The sequence below is a fragment of the Meleagris gallopavo genome, chromosome 11, assembly GCF_905368555.1.
Source record: "Meleagris gallopavo chromosome 11, MGAL_WU_HG_1.1, whole genome shotgun sequence".
NCBI lineage: Eukaryota > Metazoa > Chordata > Aves > Galliformes > Phasianidae > Meleagris > Meleagris gallopavo.
The window spans coordinates 14815953-14832786 of NC_139414.1; the positions used below are offsets into that span (position 1 = coordinate 14815953).

Sequence of the window (16834 nt, forward strand, 5' to 3'; positions counted from 1 at the left end):
GCATGACTTAGTGAAGTAAGGCACCAACATTAGATGGAGCACAAGAACCCAGGACAGTACAGAAAATCAGCTGCCTGTGTATTTGTAGTTATGTGCCTTGAACAGGTAGCATGTTCTCATTTTACAGATTCTGTGCCCATCAAAGGTTTGAACTTCGTGCTTCCATTTGCAGCAGCAGAATTGGAGCTGTAATTGGGCAGCAGTTCTTCCAATATCTAGCACAATGTAGGGGTGGACCTGCCATGTGTGGGCAACTGGATTGTGGAAGGAGTTGTACGTGAGAGCAAGCAGGACTGAGGTTTGCTGAGATGCAGAAGTGGAGAATGTCATACAATAGCAGCTGTAATGCAGTCCTCATTGTGGTGTGATGCAGAGGACACACCCAGCATCCCAGTGAGGTCAGACTGGCTGAGGAAAAGGCAGGTGGAAGTCAGTGAGGGCATTCCAGTCACTCACACTGAGACATCGTTTACCCAAATGCCCACAGGTGCATTGCTGTTGTAATGCTGGTTAAGGTTGTGATATTTTCATCAATACATCAAAGCTGCTGTTGGCATCACCTACCTTTTTTGTCTGATAGCATTAAATGTGGAGTGTGTAGACTCCTGGTGAGGTCAGCTGCAGCTGTAGATGAGGCACATCAGACTATGGCCAGTACCTGAGAATTCCATGAAAATGCCAAGTCTCAGAAGGCCTGTGATTACATGCTATCTGGCAGAACAATCCTTCGTCCTTGTAAGTGCGTAGTGTCTACTCTGGGTCATGTGCTGTGTGACTGAAAGAGTCACATACGCTTTCTTAGGCTGTAGCTGTTTTCCTTTCACCCAGTCTCATGTCTCAGGGAAACAGCTCAGGCTGTACAATCTGGATTTAATCACTTAGGGCTGAGTGTCAGATCATGAGCATTTCAACTCAGCGTCTCTCATTTTTGACTCATTCATCCTCATGATCTCATCAAGACCATTCATCGTTGCCTTCAAGCAGGATAGGTGAGATCCTGAAATTCAGTGAATGAAATAATATTAAGCACTGCTCTGTATAGTGGCAAGAGACACAGTCAACAAATATGTTATGTTAATCCCTTAATGCAGGACATTAGTGGCCTGCAAAAATGCTCAGTAAGAACTTGCAGAAGAGGAGAAGATTCATAGTCTGAATCTCATGGTCCTGAGCAAACTTGGAATCAGAATCATTTCAGTTGGAAGGAACCCTTAATGGCCATCTGGTCCAACTCCTTTCACTGAACAGGGACACCTACAGCTCCATCAGGTGCTCAGAGGCCCAGCCTGACCTTAGGTGTCTCTAGGGATGGGGTGCCCACAGCCTCTCTGGGCAACCTGTGCCAGTGCCTCACCACCCATAGTGTGAAAAACTTTTTCCTTATATCCAGTCTAAATCTCTCCTCTTTCAGATTGAAACTTGATTGCTAGCTGGTCAGAAACATGGCTCTGAGTGGGAGAGTGCCAAGATGGTGTAGGGGAATGCTGGATGTGGGTGGCAGGAAAACACGAGATCTAGTAGGAAGGAGAGACCCTGCTGTGAACTCCAAGGATGCTGCTGGGCTCTGGTAATGGAGCAGTGCAACTAAATATGCCCGAAAGCACAAGCTACTGGCAGATGTGGCAGATCTCTTAGATGAAACACGAGTGCAATGGAGATTAAGCAGTCATAGATCAGGAAGGACAAAAGTGTATCTTGATGGGCGTTGACGTCTGTCAGTAGCAATAGCCTTAATGACTTCTAGTAGTGTATCTGACATAATTCAGTTTTCAGTAAGCAGCATGGAGAAGTGTGCCCTGCAGGATTCCTGGATTCATTTAATCAAGGGACGGGTGCAGAAGTATCCTTCCACAAGATAAAGGATCCGAGTGCAGGTGCTTGAGAGCACACACTTCCTGCTTCCACACCCATAAAGCTGTCTGCAGTGAGCAAACACCAAACGTATCAGGTTGATTGGAATCAGAGGCTGAAGGCAAACAAGATTGAATAACTTCTACATGGTTACATAACCGGATGGTGTTGGCCATACACAACAGATGAAGTCAGGTTACGTGTTAAGGAGCGTTGACCCAAAGGACCGTGGTCATCTTAGGAAGCACCGGCCAGAACCTCACGTCTGCCCCACGCCTCCAGCGTCTCCCAGACCCTCCCTGCAGGGCTGCTGGGGTCAGGCGGAGCGAGAGCTCGCAGCACAAAGGCACTCAGCTTGCTTTGCCACCTCGAGGGTGTTTTAATTTGGAGAGCTGTTGCTTTGTGTGTATGAAGGCCGGGGATACCCCACTTTTCATGGGCTGTCTTCTCAAAGGTGGCTTGGTAGCAGGCAGGCACTTGAATCCCAGCCTTTAGTTTGACATGTACAGACCAATTGAACTGTAGGTGTTACAACTGTTGCGAACTGCTGGATTTGAGATCCTTGAAGTAAGATCTGAGTATTGCCTGTCTGGTTCTAGCTGAAGAACTTGAGAAATGCTAACTTTTTTGTATCTTGCTGGAGGAGTTTAATAAAGTTAGAAACTTTTTTTGGCTGGTCTGTGCAAAGCAGACTTAAATCATCAGAAAGTGTTTTAGAAACCTTCCTCCAAACCTCTATCTTCCTTCTCAAAACAAAGGCTATACTGCCATAATAATACTGATAAATATAGCAGCTATTATTTGTGAGGTATTGTAAAATAATACAACATTCGTGTGACATCATGAGACTCTGCAGCCAGATCCTCACCCCCTAATACACATATGAGAACAGTTGTTCGTTGCAGATGGGGAGAGAGACTGGTTCCAGATATGATATCACAGCGTGAAATGTACAACATTGTAAATAGGATTTTCATAGGCACAGATAATAGGCCCCATCTGCTTTCTAAGATAAATTTTGGGAGTTCCTTGCTTTAAGGAAAGAACCAAAGTATTTTAATGCTACTTGACGTAAGAATTCTAATGCTGATCATAATTAGGTAGTGCATATAAAATGCGGAGAAAGCCGTTACACTGTAAACATGGTAACACTCTGCTGTGTGTTTGCCTGAGCTGGGTGTCCATGCACACGTCGCCACTTCGGCGCCTTCTGGGCCGTGGGCACAAAAGGGGATTTTTCACGCTCAGGATGGGCATCTGCACCTGCCTGATTGACAGCTGTCCCACAGTGTACAACAGGGTTCTCCAGAGTAACACGAGATACCGCCTCATCTGCTTTGTGCTGTTGGGCAGATCCTGGGTATGAGGATTATTTGACTTGTTGTCAAGTGGAGCAATCATCACTCTTATTTTTTTCCTTTCTCTCTGTAGCAGCTTCCTTTGCTAATGGTGTGTTAGTTTTGATGGCTGGCTCTAGAATGTAAGTGGGGAAAAGACCCTTGAGAGTTCTCTGTGAAGTGTCCCCATGCTTTTCCTTCTATTGTCCCTGGTCACTAGCTAGCCACGTGGCTAGTGTGCTCGTGGATATTAGCTTCCTAAGGCACAACACGGTGTCACAGCAAAGTAATCAGGTAATGCCTAAGGAATATAGGAAATGTGGTGCTAGTGTTTCCAAACTCAAATAAAAACAATGGAAAGCCTTCATAAATCTGCAAATTCTTTTTCAAGGCAGCAAAACTTCCTCATGTAATCAGCTTTATTTTCCTCTTGTCTGAATGTTTCCTAGAATACATAAAAATTATGTGCTGCAGTAAATTTTTAAGGAAGCAATCCCTGTGAGAGATTTCTATGATTGCTTAACACAGAAGTGCAAACAGATGGAATCTGTTCATGTAACAAATTGGCCAGCATTGTTTCAAATACCCAAATGGAGAAAGTTTAAACTTTTCAGCACAAGGCAAACACCTGTGTTAAAGCAGATAGCTAATTAATAGGGCTGTGGTTCCATAAGAATCAAGTGCTGTCAGCTTCAACTGCAGCTACCTGAACCCCAGATTCTGGGACCCTCTTGGGATGGAATCGCAGTTGCATGTCTGTGCAACCTCAGCAGGTCAGCTTTTCCTTCTTCTTTCTCTTCTCCAAATTAAGTGAAGGCAATGCTCTCCTTTTCCAAAGCAGAGCAAAACAAATTCTTTCAATTGTCTGTTTTTTTTTTAATGAAGTTGGTGGATGCTCTGCAGGAAACGTGTGAAGGGAACAGGAGGGCTTGTATCCATAGTTCATGCAGTAGCAGCAACAAGCAATGATTCAACATCTCCTCTGTGACAGACTGCAGTAGATCAGCTTAAGCCTGTGATGAAGCTTCCTTTTGGCTAGAAATTTCTCGGATGCTAAGTTGTCAAGACTTAAAATGTATAATGGAAATTTAGATGTATTTCTCATGTTTCACAGCAGATATATTACCCACAGCTCTAATTTAACTGATGTTATATAAAATTAATAAGATTCAGGCGTAATCTTTCTCTGTCTCCTTTTTTTTTTTTTTTTTAATTTAAGGGACCCTTGAGAATAAATCCTAAGAAGTACCATGAAGCCTTCATTCCATCTCCAGTAAGTGTAATTTTAAAATGCTTTAAAGTTCATAAGTAAAGGTGCATTAAGATAGGAGTTATGCTGTGTATGAAAGGTCACTCAGAGGTGAGTGAGCTGGAATAAATGAACACGATCTGGATTTACTTTTAAATCAGATACTCCCAAACAAATCTTGCTTTTTTTATCCTTCAAAGAACAACTGACTTTGCTTGTGCTGAAGCTGGGGATACCACTGGGTCCCACAGAAGCCAGCTGAACTCAGGTTTGAGGACCACCACATAGCGTAATTGTAAACCCCTGGTTCATGGCTACAGAGGTTTTATAGATTTTCCACTGATTTAAGTTAATCTTCCCTAAACAAATATGCTCTCCTTTTTCGATCTGCTGCATGAGCTAATTTGAAAAGTCATTCCAGAAATAATACGCATGATTCCTTTTCATGTACCCGCTTTTGCACTAGCTGGATATTGGTTGGCTTGGGAGGTGCTTCTGTCACGTGGGACTGCTTTGTGCCTTTTCTCCCTTCTTTCCTTATGTCGACCCAAAAGAGGGGCTCTTGCAATTTCAAGGACTTCCAATCGGGAAGGTGACCTCACAGATGGTACAGCTAAAGCTTTTTATCTGGATCTGACTTGGCCAAAATGTTACTATCAATGAGAGAGTTTCATATTGAAATGTTTTGTAGCTGTAGGGGATAGGCAGTGAAACGCTGACACTCTTGTCCCTGCTACTGACAGCAGTGATGTGTTGGAGCTTGGATTGAAAGCCTTGAATTGTGTGCAGTGTCAGTTCACTTTATTCATTGCAGATGATGTTTCACAGCCCTCTGTGTTGCAGGAGGCTGACATGGTTGAAGCTCAGGATGCATGAAGTGGGTTCTTGCCATGAATTAGAGGAAGAAGTACGGAATAGCTCTCTGGTACCTCAGTAAAGTAACACTGAACATGCAAGGGAGAAAGGAACTGTGATCCTTTATTCTTGGAAATTACAAAATACAAGGCTACATGTAAAATCCAGCTACTGACATGAGTTTCAACAGATGTGAAGCTCCAACTCTGATCATCCCTGGTGCCCTGTGCAGTATATTGCTTGCTGCTCTGCAAAGGAGGGTTAGCTGAGGTTGTCTCATTTACCTTTCTACTTTGCTTCCCCTTGTGGGTCTGAATCCTAGAACCAGCCTTGTCCTTAGTAACAAGCAGAATTAGCATCTGGGTGAAGGTGGATCTGGTGTGAGGACTGTTCTTGCTCTGACAGATGCTTTAGGAACTTCTCTTTCATATAACTGTATTTGCCACTGAGGGTAGCAGGAGGGTTTGCAGCCTTAGTGTTCTGCAGGGCTTCCCATCATTATCAGATGCTGCAAGAGCTACAGCTGTGAAGAATCACCCTGTGTCCCCAGCTGCTGGCCAGGGCACCATCCCCTCTGCTTGCAGCTCTCACTTGGCTACAGCTTCAAATGCCAATGGATGTTCAAATGCAACAGCTGTTCACCTTTTAACACCAGAAGTCCCAGCGTGTTTCTTGCTGCGCATGTTCTGTCTGTCTGTCTCTTTGTTGCAAGGCCTTCCTCTTAAAAACCTTAGGGAGAAGGAAGACAGGAAAAAAATGCAGAGTAAACAAATTGTCCTGAATGCCAGCCTGTGTCTCACAGCATAGAGCAGCTGCATGTACAGACAAAAAAAAAAAAAAGGCATTTTCTTTAATAAATGACTCTGATGAAGTGGTGGATTTAGGTGAGGAGCTTGGGCAGAAGGCAGAGGGTGGGGAGGAATGAGGAAAAAGACCATGTGTAAAAAATCTGGCCTTTTGAAAAGAACAGCTTCCAATTTGAATTATGTTGGTCCAAGAGGCTCTGCAATTTTTCTGCATCTTGTCATGGGAGGCAGCTTTCACACAGCTGTTGAGCTGCTGCTGCTTTTCTTTCTAAGAGTAATTTGGTCTCTTGGAGGACAGCCTTGATTTCACATCACAGCAGGGTTCTGTCGTTTCGTTGTTTTGGTATCTAAGCAGAGTAAGATATTTGTGTGATATTAAGGCCTCGTGTTTTCAGGTTATAAAAAGTTTTTCTTGGAGGCTGATTGTGCTGGTAGTTCTGATTGGATTTACTCGAGCATTTGAGATTTGGGAGCACGTATCTGAGAAGCCACTAACGTTGTGAGTGAGAGTTTAACTTTTGTGAGGCAGCTTTTTCATTGAAAGACGATGAAGTTTTACTCTAAAGAAACTCATCCTCTTTTTTTTTATGTGTGTACTTCAAAATGATAAGATAGCTCTCTGTTGGAAAAGTCTGTTCACTGCTCACCTTGAAACTAAACGCTCACACTGTTTGATGCGTTCATGGTATCGTAAGCAGATTCGTGGAATCCTACGTATACCAAACTGTGAGAGGATAGAAACGAAAGCAGCAAGAGTGCTATAGCTAATTAGACAAAAATAGGGACAAAATTGGCGATACCTTAAAAACTAAAACATCTGCGTTGGCATCTTCAAAAAACTTTGTCTTTATTCACCTCATTAGGAAAATTTTCTCCTCCAAATCTAGATTAGCAGAATGCCAAACGTGTCTGGGGTGCATAATCATAGTGTCTGCAATTAGTAGAAGCTCTTGTGCAAGGATGTTAACAAAGAGTATTGAGAAAAGATGTCCTAACACGTCTGCTTCAGAAGATGATACTCATGCTTGCTTCTGTACAGCAATATACAGTTGGCTTCCTTAGTCACCACTTCTTTCTGAATTTGTTCTAACATCAGTTGTGCCAGATGTGGGATATACTGTGTTTCTTCATTCAAAGGAACTGCATCCCCAGCCTCTGTCCAGGCCACCTCCACAGGCTGCCTCACTGATCCCTCTGGCCCTGCTTTCCCACCTCCTGCAGGACAGCAGCAGGCAGCTCTGCGCAGGGCACTTTGCAGAGACTGCCTTGTGAACACGATCTGAACAACGGCTTTTGTGGTGCTTCAACTGGGAACTTAATGCACGGAGAAATGTGGCTGCGGAGAGCTCTACCCATTCTTAAGAGTAATTGCAGAGGAGCTGAGCAGAGTTTGTAGACAATATACTTGGAGAGCTTGACTCTGCCTTGGATAAATACTGTGCAACTACTGTGTTGGCACATGCACAGTACAAAGAGCTTATTTGCTGAAAGATGTTGCATATTGAAGGGCATGTGGTGAATCCATTTCACTCCTGTGCTCGACTGCACAGGATGTTTGTCTCACTCGGGTGTGTCTTGTTGATGACAGCGTTTTAAACCTCATAACAACTGTAACTTAATATGCTTTGGTCCGACGTCGATTTTTTTTTTCCTCTTTGTCCAGGATGGGACTCGTGATATCTTTATTGATGGAGTGGTTGCTCGCAACAGAGCCCTGAATGGTGACATCGTGGTGGTGAGACTGCTTCCCAGGGAGCAATGGAAGGTCAGTTCAGTGTTTGTGATATGACAAAGGATCTTACTGCTTTTTTCTTCACTGAAATTAGGGCCTAAGCAGAGAATTTCCTACAAATCAGATTAGTTAAACTGCAGTTTGCACTGCTATGGATTAAAATATTTATCTGTTACAATGCCTGGAAGGAGCAATACTGAAATGTTGAAACATTACTCTTTGCATGGAATGAACTTTGTTACCGCTGTGTGCAGTCTGATGACAAGGCTGATTCAAAGTGCAGTTGTTAAAGGTTACTTTTGATATCTGGTCTTCGTGCTGTGTCACTGGACAGCTCTGATAGGGTATTTGCAACTGATGTTGTTATTTCACAAGTGCTATTCACAAAGCTTTCGTAATGATGAACCCTTTCTACTTTGTGCGTGCTCGGTCCATGGAAAGCTCATTCTGACACAGCTACAGATTTTGTAGTAATAGCCATCCTCACATGATTGAGGAATGTGTAAAGCAACCAGAGCAATGCAAATGTGAGATAATCTGTTTTTCATTTTAATGGCCATGAAGCCTTCTCTGTATTTTTTTTATTTCACTAATCAAAGTCAAAGTCTTCTCAAACATCAGAACGATTTTATTTTGTTTGCAGCTTTATCTTTAAAACTTTTATGCAAGAAAAGTTCTTTCTCTTCGAGAGATGTAAACTGTGGGAAATGTTAAGATACAGTCAGCACTTGTAATTTGGGTTTGTATGTGTGAGTGTGACAGCACTGCCACAGTTTGCTTCCCACACTCACAGTTTTCAAATTCTTCTTAAGAATATGAAGACTATTGTATATTGTTTGGACAAAAGTAACGAGGGTGATTCCAGCAGGGTGGGAACTGTTCTGGACTGTTTTGGCCTGGTTCTTTTTACTGATTCTAGCTATTTTCTTTGTCTGAGGTTGTGTGATTTTAGACATGCAAATGCAAGGTTTTCAATCTGGTCATTTATGGAACTTCTTATCTTGGCTGTTTAATAACAATTGGAGTGACGGTTTGAAATGCATTAGAACGTGTCTCTTCCTTTTAAATCTGCATGAAGTGAGTAAATGAGCTATGTGTATATTGGCACATGTAACTGCAAAACTGCCTTATGCAACAGATCATCATAAGTGGGAACTAAAACATTATACATATATCCATATATCCATATACAGTCAAGGCGTCTGCTGCAGTCCATGCGGCCTCTGAGAACTGAATCTGAAGGTTGAAGCAAAAGTTCTTTGATAGCTATTGGAGAGTCCAAATCAGAGTTCAGGAAAGCTGTGTTGAGTGCTGTAAGTTTGGATCACTAAGTTCCTGTGAGTAAATTGTATTTAGTATTAGACTATTTCATATAGTTGGAAAAATGGAATAGTTTGGTGCTTAGAACCCTTGCCAAAATCTGCCAGGATTCTTTGTAGGCCTGATGCAGGTTGCCTGGGCTGGAAGCTTTGTAGTTTTAAAGTTTTATCACTGGCTCTAAACAAAGAGAATGCTTGTCTCACTTATCCTCATACCTTCATATGTTCTACACTAATGGTCTTTTGTGAATAGGTGAGCAATTTTGTAAGAGAAAGAGTTCCGAGTATTTTCTCTATTCTGGGCAAATGCTGAAATAAAAAAAAACTGCTGAAGAAATGGTGTCTGACTGCAAGGAGGCAGTTCAGAAGGCTTCAGTGTTTTGTAGTACGATTATGATCCTTCTGTGGTGAATTTAACCTTGCCAAGTGAATTAGCTGGAACATGCCAGTCATGTTTTTCAGCCACACAGGTGCTGCCCTATGTAGTGTTATTTTTTGTTTCTTGCCATCAGCAACTTAATCAGCGATGACATCCCTTTTCCCCTATTCCCTGAATCTCTTGCTATGTGCTCGTGTTTGTATTAGTTCTTTGGGAAAGGTGCCATAAAGTTGCACTGAAAGATACTGAATTCTGCCAAGTAATTCCTACTGATTAATGATAAACTGTCGCAAGCTATTTTAGGTTTTTCCATTTGTTTAGTCTCATGCTGCTGCAAAGCTGCCACATAGGTATCTTGAGGATTTTCTCCTTCCCATTGGACCTTCGGAGCAAGCTGAACAGCTTCAATTATTTCCTTGAAAAATATAAATCAGACGGGTGGTATAACTGATCTCTCAGAGGAGACTTTACAGGCTCTGTACGTATTGGTTTGTTAGGATGGAGATGTGCATGCTGATTGTTCTCATGGTTCACCATTCCCAACCCATTAGCCCGTGTTCTGCTGGGAGCTGAGCTGCTTTTTTTGCTGGTAAGCCTGTATCCTGCAGAAGGTAAGGCTGCTGATGGAGCCGTGCCTTCAGCACGTCGAGCACCCTGCTCATCCTGCCTGTCTGAAGAGAGGTTTCTTCAGGTGTGCACGGTGTTCTGCTGTGCCTGTGGTGATGATGCCTTATCCACAGGTTCCGTTGTCACAGTGAAACATACAGGAACGTCTAAATATTCTGGACGCTTTATGTAATACCTTCTTTGAGAGGCAAAGCAATATTTTCTTCCTCCAGCCATCCACTCCCTGGCTCAGCAGTGGGAAATTTATCAGGCTTGAGTTTCTCAGCATCGTGTCCTTCCCAGCGTGTGCACTGAGAGGTTGGATGAGTGCTGTGGTCCTCGCTGGGCTTTTTCTGCCTGGTCACACATCCTCTGTGAGAGCTGCTTGCTGATCAGGGATGGTCAGTTTGTCAGTTCATATTTCTGTGCTTGCTATTGGCTCAGATCAAGAGCCAACTAGTTCGATGGGGCACTGAAGGAGAGACTTTGTGTCCTGGGATTTTTGTTATCTTGTGCTCCAGTAGAAGGTAGCCGCTGTCTCCCTGCCAGGGCAGAGCGGCTGGCGTTGCGGTGACCACATTTGGAGGCTGTATTTCAGAAGTTCCTCTCTTGTCCTCTTGTGTTACATCTTGGGAATACTGAGGTACTATGGTAACTTTCAAATATTTAGCTATTGCAAAGTAAGGTATTTGACTTAGACTGTTTTTCCAGGTACTTAACCTACTCTTAGAGAATGAAGTCAGAGTATCATCGCAGTCAGTTTGACTGTCCCCCTCCTCGTTTGGGCTCTAGGGCTTCCCTGAGTCTGTGCCTTGATTTTGTGGAAGAACGTCATGATGAAAGATAACCAGTGATGGAGAACTTACCTCAGACCTTGTCAATTATTCTGATAAGGAAGAAAAACAGCGGTTTTATTTCTTGACTGATTTTCACTACTTTAAGTTCCAGTCATGGGTTTTTATTATGTTTTATGGACTTGTGCTTACATCAATTTCAGGAGCTTCAATTATACAGTGACATAATTACTGGAAGGCAAAAAAAAAAAAAATAATGATACGATGATTACAGCAATATTTCTCAAGCTTGTCAGGGAGGGAAGCAGCATGTCAGTATAAAGGATAAACCCAACACATCTTTCCTTGCAGCCTCTCTTTGCTCTTTTACCTTCTGCTTAATTGCCAGATAGAGTTTGTTCAATTTCAGATAGCTGTTTTGGTTTTTCTTGCGAGATGTCATTTCTTTGGTTGAAGGAAATAGCATAATAAGTCACTTGATATCACTTAGGGCTTGGATTCCTGGCCCAATCTCTGATGCTTTTAGAATAGTGGTTTATAATGTGGAATGTTTTTCATGACAACCGTCTCACGCTTTGCATGCTATGGCTGAAACTTCAGAGTCCTGCTCTGGAAACAGTACTCACAAGGACTTTATGCTGCATATTTGACTTGTACTGGTCAGGGTTATCTGAGAGGATCTTTGGGGTTCAACCCCTTATCTTCAGGGGAGAGCTCTGGCTCTGCATCTTCTTGCAGCAGTGATATATTCAAATGAAAATGTATGCTGTACATATAATAATGATGAGTATTAAATAATAGCATAATAACAAGAGGTTAACCTAGTAATTTCTTTACCTGCTGTGTTTGGTCTGGTCAGAAGGTCTCCATGGCCAAGGCTGTGGTTTATGTATAGTGTGTGCTGCTGGATGACAGTCCAGCATTTTGGTCACAAAGTGCCCAAAATGTTAACAATAGTCATTTTTATAGAACACATTCTGTTCAACAGAGATGTCAGACACAATACTACGCAGCGGCAGATCTTAGTACTGCCTCTCTCAGAGCTGTAAATCAGATAAATATTTAAACACTTTCTGTACAGAAGATGTAAGCTGCAATTCACTTTTCCCAGCTGTGACTACTGTTGGCATAACTACAAAAACAACAACAACAACAACAACAACAACACAGAGTGGGAACAATTTGATTCAAACGCATCACGAATACCATCATGTATAGTTTGAACAGAGCTACATATCCTGGCAAGCCACTGCTCCAACTGTTGGTGTGAACCCCTGAACCATCGGCTGGCCAGAGGGGATGCTAGCTTTGAGTTTGCCCAGAATCAGAATAATGATTCGTTTCCACCAAATTCTTCTGAGAGTCAGTTTCTTCTCAAAATCTTCCAGCTAATGTAAGGATAACAGTAACGCAGGAGGAGATAGGGTTCTTACAGGGTTATCACAGCAATACTGTTTGATTCTGACAATCAAGAATGTTGTTTGGAAACATTACATTCATAATAATAATTATATTTAAAAAAAAAAAAAAAGTTCTGGAGAAGCCATTATTGAAATAGTAAGTGTTTTGGCATGTTAAAAGCGTTCAAGTGGAATTCATGATATCCAGGAGTAAAGTGGGAAGCCTGGGAAGCCAGCTAGGAAGGTGTCCAGAAAAGCAGAGCTGTAGCAGATGTGAGGGTTTGATGGATGCTGTAGGGAGGAAGGGCAGCCGGTGTTTTGCTATCGACTTTGAAGAGAGGGCTGTGAGCTGCACACGGGTGTGTGCACCCCCTCTCTGACTCAAAAAATCCCCACACACAAATAGGCAGGAGCTGGAGAAGCCTCACTATGTGCATGCTTTCTGACAGTGCCATTGGGTGACCATGTGTTGTTCCATGATGTGGGGTCTGGTGGACCTTCACTGTTTGGGCTGGGTGTGGGATAGTGACTGTGGGCTGATAGCAAAAATACTGAGAACATAACAAAAGTTGTTCAGTGAGAGATACGTGGCATGAAACTTCTGGATGTTGCTTTCATGACTTCTTAATCAAATCAATGTTTTAATGCAGTGAATTTTAATAGAAAAACCTGCTATGCTTTTTATGAAAAGCAATGAAATAAGAATGTTTTTGAACAGCATAGTGTCCTTCTAATCCTTCCTCCTTCTGTGCTGGATGAGAGTGATATTAGAAGGCAGAATGTTTAGGTAGGGAGGAAGGCAAGTGTCTTATTATTGACTGCATCCTCCCTTACTGGCACAGAATTACATCATGGTTTGGCTGCTCAGATGCAAGGTGTCACCTTCAGTGAACCATCGAGCACTGAATAATAATCAGTAATAATAATCACATGCAGTTGGTTGTTAAATCTCCAGTGGAATACCAGCAGAGAAGCCCCTAGTGATGGGGTGACTTCAAGCTGAATGGCACCACTGAATTCATTCTGTTCCTGGAAGAGCTGTGTCTTGAATGGTAGTGCTCATGAGGGCCTCTGGTCCCACTTCAGAGCAGAACTCCAGCCAACATTTAATACCTGATCTCTTTTACTGCTCATTTTTCTCCCCGCTCACATGAATATAACCTAGTACAGCAAATTGTTTCCTTTAACAACTAACTTTTCATCAAATGATTGTTTGAAACACTGTTCTTCCAAGTCTTCTGTAAATATGCACACATCACTGTAGATTATCCTTAATCCAATCTCTTATATAACCACTATCATTTTGGACTTTTCTTAGTCCTTACTTCCTGTGGAATTAGTATTTCTTAGAACTGTTTGCTTTTTACCAGTTTGGAAACACGTTTGATGATATCACATGAGTGTTTGGAGCCCACACCTTCTGAAGGAGGGTCAGATACCTGTTGTTGTGATGGTGTTGGATTGGGGAATGTCACGCATGTTAAACTCACACAACTTTTTAATAAATGCTCCTTGAAAGACCGTCCAGATTTTCAATAGTCTGGGCTTCTTCTTTCAGATCCACACAATTAGACATAAGTTTAAATAAAGTGTACTGATGATAAAGGTCCTCTCTGGCCTAAGCTTTTGTACAATGAATATTATACTGTGAAGAAAGGGCCAAGTGAGTAGATTAATTTTTAAGGAGATTGCACCCTTGATTTAATTTGAGATCTGGAGAAATGAAGAGCTAACATGACACCAGAAAGCTGTTAATCGTGAACATCCCTAGATGTTTTGGATAGCATCCTGGGTTCTGAAGAGAAGTGCTGCATATCTGTGGCATGTTTGTTCTTGCTATCGGCTGGCAGTGATTGGCTGCAGTATTTGCAGGTGGTCAAAGCTGCTAAGCTGGCTCATTAAGTCTCTCTTACTTCCTTAATTCATGTCTATTTTTCTTAAAACCATAAATCAGAGGGACAGGGAATCTGAAATGGAGGTCATTTATGTAAATGAAGGATTGCAGCAGCTGGTGGTGTGGGGGTGAGAGGGTTTTCTGCTACATGTTCTATGGGGCAAGATGTGGAACCTCGTTAATAACCAGCTGGTTCTTGAAGATAAGGAAGATATTTATCGTTAGTGATGAAATGCCTTAAATTTGTGGGCAGAAGGTAATTTGTAACTCAGAAAAGTTGTTGCTAGCCTAGTAGGTAGGTTTAGAATCAATCTGTTGCTAGCTGCCAAGTGCTGGGATGGGTGAGCCTTCTCCCCAACACTGATCCCATGTTTGTGTCTAGACAAGGCTAAGCCCTTCCAGGCTGAGGCCTCCCATTGTCCCTGTCATACTTCCATGGCATCATTTGCTATGGGGGGGAAAAGGGGATTCCCTTCCGCTCAATCTTTGAAGCAAATGCTAGGCAAATCACAAGAACTGGGAACGAATCTATTCTAGGTGCAGTGACACAATGGAAGGTGCCTGTTGTGTTGTATGCATCAAAATTGGTTTTCTTAACACTGCCAACATAAGTCTTACTTCAGCTGCTGCCTGATATTATCCTTAACCTGATTAACATACAAATCAATGCTCTGGGATCTGTATCTGTGGCAGCATCTCTTTCTGCAACATCTTGAAGAATTGCAAGTGATTCTTTTAAAATGAAGCTTCTTGTTTAAGAGCAGTCAGTCATAGGACTGGAAGGTAAATTAAAATTCTTCCTGATTATCTTTTCCAACAAATTCTTTACTGCTTCAATAGCTGTGCACTTGACTTCATTTCTCAACGTGTGCTTGCTGATAAGACAACTGGTGTTTGCAGTTTTGAAGGTCTCAGATTCTATCTGCATTATCCAGTTTTTGTCTCAGTCTCAACTACATGGAAAATCTTTTAAAAAGATTTGGTAACGACTCAAGGAAATTAGTGCCGGGCACCCTGCTGATCTACTGAGTATGCTGAAAATGGCATTGCTTATTATTTTTATCGTTGTTTCTATTGGCTTATTTTTGTTTTCTACAAGTTAGGCAATAACTGGGGTAGGTCTATATCTTTTGTGATGTTGTGATTTATTTGTTTTAGGCTCTCCAGTACACTAGATATTCATCCATATTCAGTTGTATTGTTTTCTAGGGATGGAGTATTTATTTTTACTGTTTTCTAAATTATTCTAAAACAGAAAGTGCCAAAATACATATTTCTTAATTGTTGGGCAGCTCTGGAAGTGTGAAAAGGAAGAGTTGGCACAATGTAGCTAGCACTTCTGTATTTTGGTTGTGAAAAGTGACTGATGAAGAATTCCCCAGGCGTCGTTCTCTGTTCTGTCTGAAAAACATCCTCTTCTGGGTTTCTGCATGAAGGCGTATATCCTGTATGGTGCGTGTTGGTGCTTGGAAATCCCAACTGCTTTTGCTAATTACCTTCCAGTTAGGGCATCCTCATGGTTTTGTTCTCGTTTTTTTTGTTTGTTTGTTGCTGGAATGAGCGTTGACCACTGTTGTTTGTACACTATTTTTAGATTGGATATCAGGAAAACCTTTACAGAAAGAGTTGTTAAGCACTTGAATAGGCTCTCCAGGGAGGTGGTTGAGTCACCATCCCTGAATGTGTTCAAAAACCATCTAGATGTGATACCCCAGGGACATGATTTAGTAGTGGGTTGTTAGAGTAGTATGGTTATATTGAGGTTGGACTTGATGATCTTGATGATGAAGGTCCTTTCTGGATGTGGTGCTCAGGGACATGATTTAGGAGGGTTGTTAGAATTAGGATAGTATGGTTAGGTTGAAGTTGGACTTGATGATCTTGAAGATCTTTTCTGACCTGAGCAATTCTGTGATTTTTATGTGAAAATTGGCATCTCTTTTACTGAGGCCTCCAGTTCCCTCATGGGAGAGATATATACACATACATCTCTGTGGTCTGTGCTGAGCCATGCAGGGATACCCAAATTTAATGGAGAGCCATTAGTTCAGCCTGGTTTAGTTCAATAGCTATGCTTCATGCACAGAGCCATGTTTTGACAGCATTGGCGCTACGTTATCTACTCTTAGAACTGTTTATTTTTTTTATTTTTCTGCACAGTTGTTGAGCTGTGGGTGTAATATGTTTATCAGCTTAGTGTCGTGTCTTGGAAACTTGGTTTACCTCTTTCTGTAATAGTTTATCATTAATGCATGGTAACGTTTCCTGGCAGGATATGCATTGTTAAAGTTCATTAGTAAAAGGGGAAAAAAAATCAAGGAGCGGAAGGCTACCCTCTTGTAAGGTTCAGAAGTTTGTGAGGCAAAGGAAAAATGTTCTTCATGGCACCTGACATCATTCTAGTCCCACCGTGCTACTTTCCCATGGGTGACTCCTATCAGTGACTACGTTATAACGGAGCCCAAAGAGTAGGTGTGGTGGCAGCTGTAACTGTCAGATGGAGGAAAGGCTGGGAGGGGAAGGCTGGCCTTGTCAGGGCAGTGTCTCCATCTATACAGTAATTTCCTATGAGCTGACTGAGACCTTGGGCGGTCTTTTTGCTACTGTTCACA

At 42.2% G+C, this 16834-nt stretch overlaps 1 protein-coding gene across 1 annotated transcript in view; it reads left to right on the forward strand.

Annotated features, from left to right (window-relative positions):
- Positions 1-16834, forward strand: part of DIS3L2 (DIS3 like 3'-5' exoribonuclease 2) — a 164735-nt gene that overhangs the window by 19003 nt on the left and 128898 nt on the right. Inside the window, exons 5-6 of the mRNA XM_085232503.1 lie at positions 4408-4461; positions 7762-7863. Coding sequence (XP_085088629.1) covers positions 4408-4461; positions 7762-7863 — 156 coding nt within the window. The remainder of the gene's footprint in view (positions 1-4407; positions 4462-7761; positions 7864-16834) is intronic.